Below are 16,217 nucleotides of genomic sequence, written 5' to 3'. Positions count from 1 at the left end.
CCGAGCATGCTGGGAGTTGTAGTTTTGCAACAGCTGGAGGCCCACAGGTTTGAGACCACTGCTGTACGCTGTATCCCTATGCCCAGGCTGCAAAAGATAAACAAAATAAACTTTAACTCACCTACATCGGCCTCACACTGTTCCTGGGGACTGGAACGTCAGAGAGCCGTCAGCCTATCACCGGCCGCAGCGATGTCCCGCCCCGGCCAGTGATAGGTTAAACGCACTGTCATGTAAGAAGCCGGCTTCTGTCCGGGCATGCTTGGAGTAGTAGTTTTGCAACATTTGGAGGTCCGCAGGTTGGAGACCACTGGCGTACAGTATAGAGTTCCAGCGCCGGCGGCCCGCAACAAAGAGGAGGAGGATGCTTGCGGGTGACATATGTGAGTAGTACCCCGCTGGGCTGATAATTAATTGGGGGGGAAGCAGAACAGCGCTGGCGGGTAACATGATTTGGGGGGTTGGGGGTGAAAGAAATACAGTTATATACTGTGTAACCTCCATAAGTTACAAAAATACAGTCATACACATATTTGGTCATACTTCCCAGCTCTAGTATTGACCCTAATTCACTGCATAGACCTTTGTACTTTTGGCAATAGATCATCACATCTCATTCTAAATACTGTGTTTCCCTTTTGTAACAGCAGACTGAACAGCGGTCAGAGGGATAAAGGGAAGTTTGATCTTTCTCTCCAGGCCATACACCAGTTGACTTGCTGATCGTGATTGGGCGACAACATGGCTGGACGACAAGGTTATAGGTTAAAGCAATGAATTGCCAGGTAAACTCTGCCGTGATCAGTGGTCTAGTCTAGGCATCACATCACAGGGTGCACTAGTGTTGTTTGACCTGACAACTTAACAGACATGCATTTGGTCGCCATCTGTCATGCTTCCTCAAGCCACGAAAGGGAGGAAAAAGTGGGCAGAAAAAGGTCTCTTTTTGCTAGGGATCGACCGATTATCGGTATGGCCGATATTATCGGCCGATAATCACGATTTTGGGCATTATCGGTATCGGCAATTACCTTGCCGATAAGCCGACAATGCCCTGCCCCCACCAAGACCGCCCCCCGGTCGCGGTGTGGCTCGGGGCGGTCGCGGGTGCGGCGGGGGGAGAGGTGGCGGTGATAGGTCTCAGGACCCCCGGACAGGCAGGGGGAGAGAAGCGGGTGGCGGCGGCGGCCTATGGCACCGCAAAAGCCTCTGCAGTGCATTTAATTAAAGCGCCCGCTTTAAATCAATGATCTTCCAGCGGTGTCGCGGGGGGATAAATAGCCGATAACTTACACCGGAATATCGGTATAAGTTATCGCCTATCGGCCCTAACCTCCACCGATTATCGGTATCGGCCCTAAAAAAACGATATCGGTCGATTCCTACTGTTTGCAGTCTGAAACATTTAGTGTATGGCCAGCTAAATTATACAAGAGGGAAAAACAACAGCGAGCAGCCCCATGCAATCACAACTTCCTGGTGTCTACAAAACTTCAAGGTCACCTAAAAAGTTTAAGAGGAATTCCTTTATTAATTAACAACTTATCACTACAATATTCTTTCATTTTATGGTCAGCAGAAGAGCAACTTCTGGGACACTTAACCCCTTAAGGACGCAGGACGTAAATGTACGTCCTGGTGAGGTGGTACTTAACGCACCAGGACGTACATTTACGTCCTAAGCATAACCGCGGGCATCGGAGCGATGCCCGTGTCATGCGCGGCTGATCCCGGCTGCTAATCGCAGCCAGGGACCCGCCGGCAATGGCCGACGCCCGCGATCTCGCGGGCGTCCGCCATTAACCCCTCAGGTGCCGGGATCAATACAGATCCCGGCATCTGCGGGAGTTCGCGATTAAAATGAACGATCGGATCGCCCGCAGCGCTGCTGCGGGGATCCGATCATTCATAACGCCGCACGGAGGTCCCCTCACCTTCCTCCGTGCGGCTCCCGGCGTCTCCTGCTCTGGTCTGTGATCGAGCAGACCAGAGCAGAAGATGACCGATAATACTGATCTGTTCTATGTCCTATACATAGAACAGATCAGTATTAGCAATCATGGTATTGCTATGAATAGTCCCCTATGGGGACTATTCAAGTGTAAAAAAAAATGTAAAAAAATGTAAAAGTAAAAGTAAAAAAAAGTGAAAAATCCCCTCCCCCAATAAAAAAGTAAAACGTCCGTTTTTTCCTATTTTACCCCCAAAAAGCGTAAAAAACATTTTTTATAGACATATTTGGTATCGCCGCGTGCGTAAATGTCCGAACTATTAAAATAAAATGTTAATGATCCCGTACGGTGAACGGCGTGAACGAAAAAATTTTTAAAAAGTCCAAAATTCCTACTTTTTTAATACATTTTATTAAAAAAAAAATTATAAAAAATGTATTAAAAGTTTTTTATATACAAATGTGGTATCAAAAAAAAGTACAGATCATGGCGCATAAAATGAGCCCCCATACCGCCGCTTATACTGAAAAATAAAAAAGTTATAGGTCATCAAAATAAAGGGATTATAAACGTACTAATTTGGTTAAAAAGTTTGTGATTTTTTTTAAGCGCAACAATAATATAAAAGTATATAATAATGGGTATCATTTTAATCGTATTGACCCTCAGAATAAAGAACACAAGTCATTTTTACCAGAAATTGTACGGCGTGAAAACAAAACCTTCCAAAATTAGCAAAATTGCGTTTTTCGTTTTAATTTCCCCACAAAAATAGTGTTTTTTGGTTGCGCCATACATTTTATGATATAATGAGTGATGTCATTACAAAGGACAACTGGTCACGCAAAAAATAAGCCCTCATACTAGTCTGTGGATGAAAATATAAAAGAGTTATGATTTTTAGAAGGTGAGGAGGAAAAAATGAAAACGTAAAAATTAGTCCTTAAGGCCAAAATGGGCTGAGTCCTTAAGGGGTTAAAGGGGTTATCCAGGAAAAAACTTTTTTTTATATATCAACTGGCTCCAGAAAGTTAAACAGATTTGTAAATTACTTCTATTAAAAAATCTTAATCCTTTCAGTACTTATGAGCTTCTGAAGTTAGGGTTGTTCTTTTCTGTCTAAGTGCTCTCTGATGACACGTGTCTCGGGAACCGCCCAGTTTAGAAGATGTTTGCTATGGGGATTTGCTTCCAAACTGGGCAGTTTCCGAGACACGTGTCATCAGAGAGCACTTAGACAGAAAAGAACAACCTTAACTTCAGAAGCTCATAAGTACTGAAAGGATTAAGATTTTTTAATAGAAGTAATTTACAAATCTGTTTAACTTTCTGGAGCCAGTTGATATATAAAAAAAAGTTATAACCCATTTAACTAGTGCCAGCTATAATTCCCTGTATAGCACCGTGGGCAGAAAGCTTAAGTAAGGGATCCAACTCTCAAGACTGGTGGGGATCCCAGAGGTCAGACGCACATCAACAGTAAAGTAATGCCATTTCCTTGCATTGTACCATCCAATAATAAGATGGAATTAACCCTTTGGTTGGCCCCAGGATTAGTCCTTTTGGATTCTATGGTCTATATAGAGATTTTTGTCCATTCCTGATGTAGGTGGAAACTACGAGAGTAGAAAATTTTAAAGTTCAATTTAATTGCTTTAAAACATGTTGTAATCTATGGCAGGTGCGGGACTACATCTGTTTCCTTACAGGCTGGTATTAAAAATGTCTTTTTAAGTTACATTCTGCCTTGGAGGGTTTCATGTGACACAAAATACCCCAGGCCCCCCAAATAAAAGAAACTGGAGACAACAAGATGATGATTTCAGGACAGAATTGTTCAGTAAATGACTCATCAGGGGAATTCTCAGATACCTAGATTAAAACACTTGTATATAGATGCATATATGTTACACAGATACCTACATGTTTAGTCAATGTCATTTATCAGAACGGGGTAATCGTTTCTGCCCCCTGATCTTCCCTGAGGGATCAGGAACATATTTTGCTTTTAACAAGATTTATGAGTGATAAATACAAAAATGTGTTTATGATCAATTGAAGAGATTAGAAGAGACGTGGGGTAGATGTAAAATTCTCTAGGATAAGATTTGAGAACAGTAAAAGATCTACAAAATGACATTCCAAAGCTTGGCTCAGATTCAGGGATGTGGAATTCCTATCGCCTGATGCCCGGGACATGCAGTTCCGGGCGCCGGGCAAGTGAATTTTTCAGGCCCTTAGCCCTGCTTCGGGCAAGCAGGGCCAGGCCTGAAAGACCCCGACAAGCATGGCGACGCTCAGAGGAGTGTATGGAGCAGGCTCTAGACTTGTGATCACTTTATACTCTGCAGCCTCCTGCTGTTTTCAGTATCTGGGGTCCGCCGCTAATAACCAGGATTCGACGATCACCGCGTCTGGCTATTAACCCTTTAAATCGCCACTGTCAAAGCTGACAGCAGCATCTAAAGGGACATGTGAATGTGATCAACTGTAGGGGTAGCCGGAGAGCTTACCTCTGCTTCCCTGGTGTCTGTGGCTCTGTCATTGATAGATCCTGACTGCACTAGGCTCTATCAATGGATCGCAGAGCACACAGATCAATGGAGTTCAATAGAACTGCATTGATCTGCATGAGGAATCTAATGATTCCTCCTAAAAGTCTCCAAAGGGACTAATAAAGTGTATTAAAAATAAATAAATACATTTATAAAAGTTTAAAAGACAAACATTAACCCCTTCCCTATTAAAAGTTCAAATCACCCAGTTTTCCTATATAAAACATGTAAAAATAAAAATACCGTATATACTCGAGTATAAGCCGACCGAGTATAAGTCGAGGCCCCTAATTTCAACCCAAAATCCCAGGAAAAAAAGTTATTAACTCGAGTATAAGCCTAGGGCGGGAAATACATCATCCCCCCCTGTCATCATCCAGACCCCCCGTCATTAACATCCTCATCATCATCACCGCCTGTCATCATCCAGACCCTCATCATCATCACCTTCATCATCCCCTTGTCATCATCCCCACCCCCCTTCATCATCCCCTTGTAATCATCCCACCCCCCCCCCCCTTCATCATCCCCTTGTCATCATCCCCACCCCCCTTCATCATCCTCTTGTCATCATCCGCCCTCAGTGGTCTTCAACCTGCGGACCTCCAGAGGTTTCAAAACTACAACTCCCAGCAAGCCCGGGTAGCCATCGGCTGTCCGGGCTTGCTGGGAGTTGTAGTTTTGAAACCTCCGGAGGTCCGCAGGTTGAAGACCACTGCGGCCTTCGACATCATCCAGCCCCCTCTCACCCCCTTTAGTTCTGTACAGTACTCGCCTCCGCTCGGCGCTGATCCGGTGCTGCAGGACTGTCCGGAGAGGAGGTCGTCCGGTGGGATAGTGGTTCTGGGCTGCTATCTTCACCGGGGGCGCCTCTTCTCCGCGCTTCGGGCCCAGAATAGAGGCGTTGCCTTGACGATGACGCAGAAGTACGTTGGTAATGAACGTACCTCTGCGTCGTCGTCAAGGCAACGTGACTATTCTGGGGCCGGGCCCGAAGCGCTTAGAAGAGGCGCCCCCGGTGAAGATAGCAGCCCGGAACCACTATCCCACCGGACCACCTCCTCTCCGGACAGTCCTGCAGCACCGGACCAGCGCGAGCGGAGGCGAGTACTGTACAGAACTAAAGGGGGTGAGAGGGGGCTGGATGATGTCGAAGGCCGCAGTGGTCTTCAACCTGCGGACCTCCGGAGGTTTCAAAACTACAACTCCCAGCAAGCCCGGACAGCCGATGGCTGCCCGGGCTTGCTGGGAGTTGTAGTTTTGAAACCTCTGGAGGTCCGCAGGTTGAAGACCACTGCGGGTGGAGAGTTCACTCGAGTATAAGCCGAGGGGGGTGTTTTCAGCACAAAAAATCGTGCTGAAAAACTCGGCTTATACTGCTTGCGTAATTGTATGAACTATTAAAATATAATTTTATGTATCCCGTACGGTAAATGACTTAAATGTAAAAAAATTAAAATATATACCAAACCACAGAATTGCAATTTTTATAATATCCTAGAAAAAAGTTAAGTGATTAAAAAGTCAAATCAATACCAAAATGTTACCGATACAAAAAACAGATTATGGCATAAAGAATAAGCCCTCATACAGCCTGTTATACGGAAAAATAAAAAAAGCTACGGGGGTCAGAAAATGGCAATTAAAATTTTTATTTATTTATTTATTTTTTTTAAGTTCAGATTTTTTTTTTAATTAGTAAAACATGACGGAAACTATACCAATCTGGTATTGCTGTAATCAGGCTGACCTAAAGTATCAAAACAACATGTCATATCAACCACAAGGTAAATTGTGTAAAAAAGAAAATCACCAAATTTGCTAAATTATCTTTTACTATTTGAATTTCACTTCACCGATATTTTTTTTGTTACGGAGCAAATGTTATGGAAAAATGAAAAGGTATCATTACAGTAGGTAGTTATGGCTATTATAGTGCGAAGAGGGAAAAACGAGAGTGTAAAAGCGAAATTAGCCAGGACAAGAGGATCGTCATGAGGGTGGAGTCACTGCAAGGCACAATCTGGGCACAGAAAACCAAAGGATTGTCCTGTGGATACAGGCACACATGGGCATTTTCATAGATGGCAAAAATGACTGTGCTATTGATCTGTACTAGAGATCACTATATAGGATCCTTTCTCCTTCCTAGACCATCTGGTGTATAATAGAAGAGAGGGAACGAGAGAGGAAAGTTATCCGCGAGGAAAAGGAAATATACAGCAATATATCATAGTAAATACATACATTACAGTATATACTAGATTCACATCATAGCCCAGTTTCAGAGGGAGCAGAAAGAACATTATAAACTAAAAATAAAATACTTTCTCTTTGACCTAGAGCTCATAAACCTGACTTTTCAGAGGCTTCAGATGGCCCTTGACTGCATCAGCCACAGATCAATTTTATTCAAAGCATTAGATTGGCTCTGTTCACACTGCGCCTTACATTGAAGGTATTCCAGGAGGATATACCAATATATATATATATATATATATATATATATATATATATATATATATATATAATATATGATGGAAGGCTGTGATGTTTGCCCATGCCATAACACTGCCTCTAATATATGTGACAGATGAGGTGTTCTGCTTCAGATCATGAGCCCTTCCATTCCTACTTCATACTATTACGTTCCCATTATTCTGGTACCAGATAATCTTGGTTTCATCTATCCCAGTGGTCTCCTAACTGTGGTCTTCAGATGTAGCAAAACTACAACTCCCAGCATTCCCGGACAACCTTTAACAAGGTAGCCCATGTTGATGGCTGCAGCAGTATGGAGACCACTGATCTATCCAAAGAATCTTGTTCTAAAACTGGGCAATTTTTTATGTTTTTAGCAAAGATTTATATGTAGAGCTGCAACTAACAATTATTTGAACAATTATTAATTAAAATCGGATAAAAAAAAACAATGTCAGAACTGTAGGCTTCTTGTCGTCGGAGGCACAGAGTAAAAGGGAGGCTACACCGGCTTCTGGACTGCACTGCAGGCCACAGTCTCAGTGCTCGAGCTAAGCCGCAACATCTTCAAAAAAGGCACCAGAGGGTAAGGGGAGACGGAGGGGGCATTTAGGGGCCGACTGAGGGGCTAAAAGGCAGGGAAAGTAGTAACAATAGTAGAATTATTATGTTATTAGGCTCTGTCCCCTACTAAGCGAGGCCATTAACAACCGATTAATCGATTATGGAAATCGTCAATAACAATTTTGATTAACTATTTTTATCGATAATATTGGTCAATCGTTGCAGCCCTATTTATATTTATGTTCACATGTTATCAGAGATTTATATCATGAGAAAAAAAAAAATCATCTGTATTTTATATTCATGAAGTTGCCTTCTGATTGTGATACGCTGACCTCCTTGACTTGGCTGGATGTTGTAGCCGTAACACTTTAAAGGGAAACCTACACTTAAACCAGTGCACAGAGTTATTGTGCAAGTGAACCTGAGTAAAATGATGTATAACTCATCCCTGCTGCCGTTCCAGAAATACAGGGTGTATTAGCTACGATGCTAATATGCAAATGTCATCCTTCGTGCAATGAAGACGGGACCCACCATACCCAGCATCCCTGCTGTTCCCTTTACTCCCATATGCCACCTACCTTGTGAATATTCCTGGACACCTTCGTCCTTGTAAGCGCGAGGGGACGGGTATATAGGAGCAGAGAGGCAGGGATTCTGAGTATGCTGGGTCCCACCTATATTGCGCAAAGGATTACATTGACATTGTTCCTGTTTTGTCAGCTTCCGGTGACGGCCTCCTGTCCCAGCTCAGCTCTGTGACTGGCTTAGCAGGAAGTGGGATGTCATCAGAAGAAGGATGAACAACACTGGAGATTGGAAGACCTGACAGCTGCAGCACCAGGGGAGGTAAGTATGCAGCCTTTTATTGTTTTAATGCAGGGGAAGGCACATATTGATCTTTTGCATTCCCTTTAAAATCCACTGTAAATCCGTGATATTGTGGATTTTGCTGTTGAAAAGCTGCTGATTTTTAAGTACAAACAGATTAGTATTTTTGTTTTGCATATACACAGTCATGGCCGTAAATGTTGGCACCCCTGAAATTTTTAAAGAAAATGAAGTATTTCTCACAGAAAAGGATTGCAGTAACACATGTTTTGCTATACACATGTTCATTCCCTTTGTGTGTATTGGAACTAAAACCAAAAAACAGAGGGAAAAAAAAGCAAACTGGACATAATGTCACACCAAACTCCAAAAATGGTCTGGACAAAATTATTGGCACCCTTAACTTAATATTTGGTTGCAAATCCTTTGGAAAAAATAACTGCAATCAGTCGCTTCCTATAAGCATCAATAAGCTTCTTACACCTCTCAGCCGGAATGTTGGACCGCTCTTCCTTTGCAAACTGCTCCAGGTCTCTCTTATTGGAAGGGCGCCTTTTCCTAACAACAATTTTAAGATCTCTCCACAGGTGTTCAATGGGATTTAGATCTGGACTCATTGCTGGCCACTTCAGAACTTTCCAGCACTTTGTTGCCATCCATTTCTGGGTGCTTTTTGATGTATGTTTGGGGTCATTGTTTTGCTGAAAGCTAACACTCAGCTTTCTGACACTAGGCTGTACAGTGCTCAGATTTCATGATGCCTTATACACATTCAAGGCACCCAGTACACGAGGCAGCAAAACAACCCCAAAACATCATTGAACCTCCACCATATTTCACTGTAGGTACTGTGTTCTTTTCTTTGTAGGCCTCATTCCGTTTTTGATAAACAGTAGAATCATGTGCTTTACCAAAAAGCTCTATCTTGGTCTCATCTGTCCAAAAGACATTTTCCCAGAAGGACTTTGGCTTACTCAAGTTCATTTTGGCAAAATGTAGTCTTGCTTTATGTCTCTGTGTCAGCAGTGGGGTCCTCCTGGGTCTCCTGCCATAGCGTTAATGTCACCGGATAGTTAGCGCTGACACTGATGCTCTTTGAGCCTGCAGGACAGCTTGAATATCTTTGGAACTTGTTTGGGGCTGCTTATCCACCATCCACACTATCCTGCGTTGACACCTTTCATCAATTTTTCTCTTCTGTCTACGCCCAGGGAGATTAGCTACAGTGCCATGGGTTGCAAACTTCTTGATAATGTTGCGCACTGTGAACAAAGGCAAATCTAGATCTCTTGAGATGGACTTGTAACCTTGAGATTGTTGATATTTTTAAAAATTTTGGTTCTCGAGTCCTCAAACAGTTTTTATCTGCTTTCAGGTGTGATTTTTATATTGCCCACACCAGTTACTTGCCCCAGGTGAGTTTAAAGGAGCATCACATGCTTGAAACAATCTTATTTTTCCACAATTTTGAAAGGGTGCCAATAATTTTGTGTGACATTATGTCCAATTAGCTTTTTTTCCCTCCTTTTTTGGTATAGTTCCAATACAAACAAAGGGAATAAGCGTGTATACAACACGTGTTACTGCAATCCCTTTCTGTGAGAAATACTTCATTTTCTTGAAAAATTTCAGGGGTGCCAACATTTACGGCCATGACTGTAAATTTGCACAATTTGGTGTAGATTTGTCACTGCAGAAATGTTGCAGATTTTCCAATTCCCAATATGCATCAGCATACCCGGTTGGATATTATTTCCAACTGCCTAGGTTCCAAAATGCAAGGCGCCCTGGCTACCTAACACTATCTGGGGTTTTTCCTCCTTGGTCCTAGAGATTACTCTAGAAGCACAACTATCGACATCATAGATCTCCAATCTGTGTTTAACCAGTACAATCCCCATCAGGGCCTTGACAGTCAAAGACAGTCCAAGCTATGCAACACATGGAGGGTCTGAGGTTACAAACACTGATCTAGATGGCAAAGCAATATGGGACAGAAAATCCCTTTAAAGAGTACCGGTCATCAAAACTTTTTATATATATTTATATATGGTGTATTAACGTATGGCAAACAACTTCCTAATTGAATATAATTTTAAAAAAACGTTTATTTCTAAATGTATTTACTGTTTGAAAAAGTCACCAATGGCCTGGCATGAGTCCAAAATCTAAGACTGCAGCCGGGACACGTGATAGCGCAGCTCCTTGTCTGTCAATCAGGGCAGGGATGGATGACGCTCTCCCCTGCCTCTGCTCTAACATCTGGCAGCAGGGTCACGGATGGAGGAGCAACAGCGGGGGCAGCGTAGATAGGAGAGAAGCAGTGGGGACACGCTTCTTACATCCCAGTGGCTGGTGAGAGTGAGAGCCACAGGGATAGAGGAGAGCAGCAGCGGGGACACAATTTTCCACACCCCCCACGGCTGGTGAGAGATGGGATGGGAGATGCCTTTGCTCCAGGAGTCCTGTAAAGGGCGGAAGTTATCCCCCGGCAGGGATTCAGATGACGTCTGCCGGGAAACGCCCCCTCCTGCCTCACGGACGGCACACACAGTGAGGACCAATTCAGACCACAGAAAAGGTATTTCTGTGTGATTTTGTTTGAAAAAAGAGCAGGATGCTTCTCAGCATTAGTCAGGTACAGATATAGTAATAAATCAGGAAGAGAGTAGTTAGTGACAGGTACTCTTTAAATGAAATACATTAGAGCTTGTCATGATAAAACACTTACTTTCTTTAGTGATACATTGTTCTGAGGATCCGGAGAGCCAATGTACATTGGTGATGAAGTACACATAGGGGGATTGTCCATGTCTGCTTAATAATAGTCTTCCTGTTGCAACAAGAATAATACACACATTACTACACATGCAACATGGTTAAAGGGGTACTCCACTGGAAAACTTTTTCTTTTAAATCAATTGGTGCCAGAAAGTTAAACCGATTTGTAAATTACTTCTATTAAAAAATCCCAATCCTTCCAGTACTTATAAGCTGCTTTATACTACGGAGGAAGTTCTTTTCTTTTTGAATTTCCTTTCTGTCTGACCACAGTGCTCTCTGCTGACACCTCTGTCCATGTAAGGAACTGTCCAGAGCAAAAGAGGTTTGTTATGGGGATTTGCTCCTACTCTGGACAGTTCCTAAAATGGACAGAGGTGTCAGCAGAGAGCACTGTGGTCAGACAGAAAGGAAATTCAAAAAGAAAAGAACTTCCTGGGGATCATAACAGCATCTGATAAGTACTGGAAGGATTAAGATTTTTAAATAGAAGTAATTTACAAATCTGTTTAACTTTCTGGCACCAGTTGATTAAAAAAAATAAATGTTTTCCAGAGGAGTACCCCTTTTAAAGACAATTAAGAAAATCCCATAAAAAAGCAAGTGTGACAAATTACAATATGCTGATATACTAGGAAACGTCTGTACATGACTGGTGCATAGGCAACAGCACCCAGGCCAAGTCATGTAGTATGTATAATGTGTTAAAAGAGAGCTATCGTGCACAAAAATGTATCTGTTATCCAAAGAATAGGGGCTAAGTTTTAGATTGCAGGGGGGTCCGACTGCTGGGACTCCCTGCGATCTCCTGCACGGGACGCTGGCTCTGCCCAAGAATGGCGAGTTTGGACTAAAGGATACATTTTTGTGCATGATAGTTCTCTTTCAATCCCTTAGATCAGTGGTCTTCAACCTGCGGACCTCCAGATGTTGCAAAACTACAACTCCCAGCATGCCCGGACAGCCAACGGCTGTCCGGGCATGCTGGGAGTTGTAGTTTTGCAACATCTGGAGGTCCGCAGGTTGAAGACCACTGCCTTAGATAAATATATAGATTTAAATTTGTATAAAAGTGACAGTCTAATATTAACAGATATGCATCAACAAAAATAAAGAACACTATTATGAACCTACAGGCACCTTGGAGAAGCAATGTGGTCTCCTATAAAGGCTTTATCTATGTAATATCAGGTCTCATAGAGAACAGTAAAATTATTTCTTTTACAGATTGCCATGAGAGAATTACACTCTAAGGGTTCGGCTGCTGAGACCCCCACCGACCGCTAGAACAAAGAAACAAAAGTGCTCAGAGGAGGGCTCTGTCCCTTTTTTTTCACGTGGAAAGCAGAGCACTCGACGTACAGATGCCATGACATTCTCTGGTTCAATCGTTTTTATTAAATGCCAAGACAGTCTCGCCGCACGGATCCGACTGATCACAACTACTGATACCTCACTATGACGACATGTCTGAAGGGGAATAAAAGTTTATGTACATTTAAAAGGTGTTATCCTAAGCTTAAAAGTCATCTTCTGTCAACAGAATAGGGGATAACTAGCTGATCAGTGGGGGTCCGACCAATAGGACCCCACTGATCAGGAGATACAGATCTCTTGCTCCTCGGTGAATTAACGCTCTGGGACTTCCAAAGACAACAAAGTGGAGAACAGTGATTGGAACGGATAAAGACTGCGCATGCCCTTGTAACACGATCCGTCCAGAGTTTGTAATACTCCATGCACATTGGTGTGATGAAGTGTTATCAATAGATAAGATTTCTTTTGTCTTTTAGCGCCAGATACCACTGAGGCCCAGTGATTGGCTGTAGCAGTCACATGTCTACTGCGGCACAGTAAACCTAGGCTGGCAGGGAGCCATTAAAGAGGCACTGTTACTTTAAGAAACTTCTGACATGTTATAGAGACATGTCAAAAATTTTGATTGGTTGGAGCCAAAGTGTTCAGACCCCGACCGATCACCAGAACGAGCGGTGGCTTCTGGGACTGACGAGTGATGCACCTAATGTCATACAGTGGAGCCACACAGGAGGACATCACTCAACACAGGCCTGGTGAGAATGAAACAGCACAGCGGGTATAAAGGGAAGGGGGGATAATGATGTGGCACAGTGGGGGGGTTGTCAAGAGAAGACACGGCACGGGAGAATCAGGGGATGAAATAGCACGGGGGGGATCAAGAGGGGAATGAAATTAAATAATAGAGGGGGTGATGAAATAATAAAGGGAGATCCCCGCCACGGAACGGGACAAGGTAAGTACCGTTGTCAGCAGTGTCACCTGCACTAATTGTCGGTACTGGTGACAGCTTTCCTTTAACTCCTTAACGACACAGGACGTATATATACGTCCTGTGCCGTCTCCCGTGATATAACGCGGGGTCACGTCATATCAGGATGGTCCCAGCGGCCATCAATGGCCGAGACCCGCGGCTAATACAGGACATCACCGATCACAGTGATGCCCTGTATTAACCCTTCAGATGCAGCGATCAAAGTTGATTGCCACACCTGAAGTGAAACTGAAAGTATCCTGGCAGCTCAGTCGGGCTGCTCGGGACCGTCGCAATGAAATCAACTTACAGGACACTGGGAGGATCCCTACCTGCCTCCTCGGTGTCCGATCGGCGAATGACTGCTCCGTGCCTGAGATACAGGCAGGAGCAGTCAAGCACTGATAACACTGATTAATGTGATGTTAATGTATGCCAGTGATCAGTGTAAAAAAATCAGTGTGTGCAGTGTTATAGGTCCCTATGGGAGCTATAACACGCAAACAAACGTGAAAAAAAGTGTTAATAAATGTGATTTAACCCCTTCACTAATAAAAGTTTGAATCACCCCCCTTTTCCCATAAAAAAAGTGTAAATAAAAATACGTGCGTAAATGTCCAAACTATAAAAATATATCGTTAATTAAACCGCACGGTCAATGGCGTACATGTAAAAAAAAATCCAAATTCCAAAATAGCGTATTTTTGGTCACTTTTTATATCATTAAAAAAAATGAATAAAAAGCGATCAAAAAGTACGATCAGAACAAAAATGAAAAAACTGAAAAACGCTATGTCCTTAACTCCGTAAGGACGTAGGGCATACCTGTACGCCCTACGCCCGGTCCCAGTGTTTAAAACGGGGCTAACAGCATGCAGCATTGATCGTTGTGCCGCACGCTGTTAACTGCCGCCGCGTCTAAAAAAGAAAGTAAACGCTTCCCAGCAGCTCAGTCGGGCTGATCGAAACTGAATAAAAAGCGATCAAAAAGTCTGAGCAATACAAAAATGGTATTGATAAAAACTTCAGATCACGGCACAAAAAATTAGCCCTCATACCGCCCCGTACGCAGAAAAATAAAAAAGTTATAGGGGTTAGAAGATGCAAATTTTTAACATATACATTTTCCTGCATGTAGTTATGATTTTTTTCCAAAGTACGACAATATCCAACCTATATAAGTAGGGTATCATTTTAACCGTATGGACCTACAGAATAAAGATAAGGTGTCATTTTGACCAAAAAATGCACTGCGTAGAAACGGAAGCCCCCAAAAATTACAAAATGAAATTTTTTTCTTCATTTTTGTCGCAAAATGATTTTTTTTTCCGTTTCGCCGTGGATTTTTGGGTAAAATGACTGATGTCACTGCAAAGTAGAATTGGTGGCGCAAACAATAAGCCTTCATATGGAATTTTATGTGCAAAATTGAAAGCGTTATGAAAGGTGATGAGGTTAAAATGAAAATGCAAAAACGGAAAAACGCTGCGTCCTTAAGGGGTTAAGTTAATGAGGAAGCCAGAACATGGGCAAGCGAAAGGATGCGAGCAACTGCGATAACGGCTGAATTGTGACGTATACACAATCACATGGCAGCATCTCCAATATGGCGGGTCTTGTGGGGGGTGGTCCTGCTATGTAGAGGTTAATACCTACCAGAGGTGGATATGGGGACAGTGTCATGGACGCCCAGGGCTCACAATGGCTGATCTGTAGGGAAAATAGCAGAAAAAACTTACCAGAAAGCTGTAAGATCATATAGATCAGTGGTCTCCAACCTGTGGTCCTCCAACAGTTGCAAAACTACAACTCCCAGCATGCCCTGACAGCCGAAGGCTGGGACTTGTAGTTTAGCAACCGCCAGGGACCCACAGATTGGGGAACACTGGCATAAAACATTGCAACTCACTGTATTAGGTAGGTGGTTTTATTGTTATGGCAGAACAGGATAGGTTTCACCGAAATTCTGCTTTTAACGTAGCAACAACATTTAAACTGTACTACAAGTACCAGGAGGACGGACTAGCACGTGACTTCTGATTGGCGGAATATAATGATCATACAGTCCGTCAGGCGCTTCACCTTCACCCAGACACCCTCCAGACCCGGAGTCTATCGGAGCTGTCAATCAAAAATCCCGCCGTCCTAAACCCCGCCCACCCAGCGACGTCAACCTATCGCAGCGCAAGTGCTGCAGCTCAGCCAATCAGAGAGCAGTCTGTGACGCCAGCCTTCTGAAGACACGTGACCTCAGACGTGACACCTGATTGGACGGTGAGGTTTTTGTTCGTTTTATGTCGTAGCAGTAAAGCTAGGTGATTTTAGTCTATAGTGTAACTGGGAGTAGAAACATGGCGGTGCTTGCATATTTTTTTTTTTTCTTCATTTTTTTCTTAGAAAAATATATCCTGAAAATGTGTAAAATAAAAACATATTTAAACAATTTGTGTCAAAGTAAGAAAAGTCCCTTCTAATGCTGTTCTCCCTAACCAGGGTGCCTCCAGCTGTCGAAAACTACAACTCCCAGCATGCCCGGACAGCCAAAGGCTGTCCGGGCATGCTGGGAGTTGTAGTTTTGCAACAGCTATATGGAGGACATTTATCAGTTATTTAGTGAGAGGTAGTAAAGATTTTACCCATGTTTCATTGGTGTATTTTTATGCACAGCTGCTTAATATTTACCAAAATTGCGCACTGGACTTGATAAATTTTATGCAATTCTAGAAACTAGTGAGCTGCAGCGCTCGGTTTACAGGAAAT

General features: G+C 43.1%; 1 protein-coding gene across 9 annotated transcripts in view; it reads right to left on the bottom strand.

Moving 5' to 3' along the window:
• Positions 1–16,217, bottom strand: part of SFR1 (SWI5 dependent homologous recombination repair protein 1) — a 71,822-nt gene that overhangs the window by 7,851 nt on the left and 47,754 nt on the right. For 2 of the 9 annotated variants that reach the window (XR_008846083.1, XM_056529190.1), the window contains exons 1-3: positions 15,540–15,637; positions 15,114–15,167; positions 11,118–11,219 (exon numbers count right to left, since the gene is read on the bottom strand). Coding sequence is in view for 8 of the 9 variants with exons in the window: in XM_056529190.1 (XP_056385165.1) it covers positions 11,118–11,198 (81 nt within the window). In the remaining variant the exon portion in view is untranslated. Of the gene's footprint in view, positions 1–11,117; positions 11,220–15,113; positions 15,168–15,196; positions 15,309–15,366; positions 15,669–16,217 lie in introns of those variants that run through there. The other 7 variants (XM_056529192.1, XM_056529191.1, XM_056529193.1 and 4 more) reach the window with 7 other exon arrangements.

Source organism: Hyla sarda, chromosome 7, assembly GCF_029499605.1.
Source record: "Hyla sarda isolate aHylSar1 chromosome 7, aHylSar1.hap1, whole genome shotgun sequence".
Taxonomy (NCBI): Eukaryota; Metazoa; Chordata; class Amphibia; order Anura; family Hylidae; genus Hyla; species Hyla sarda.
This window is presented reverse-complemented; position numbering and strand designations above follow the sequence as displayed.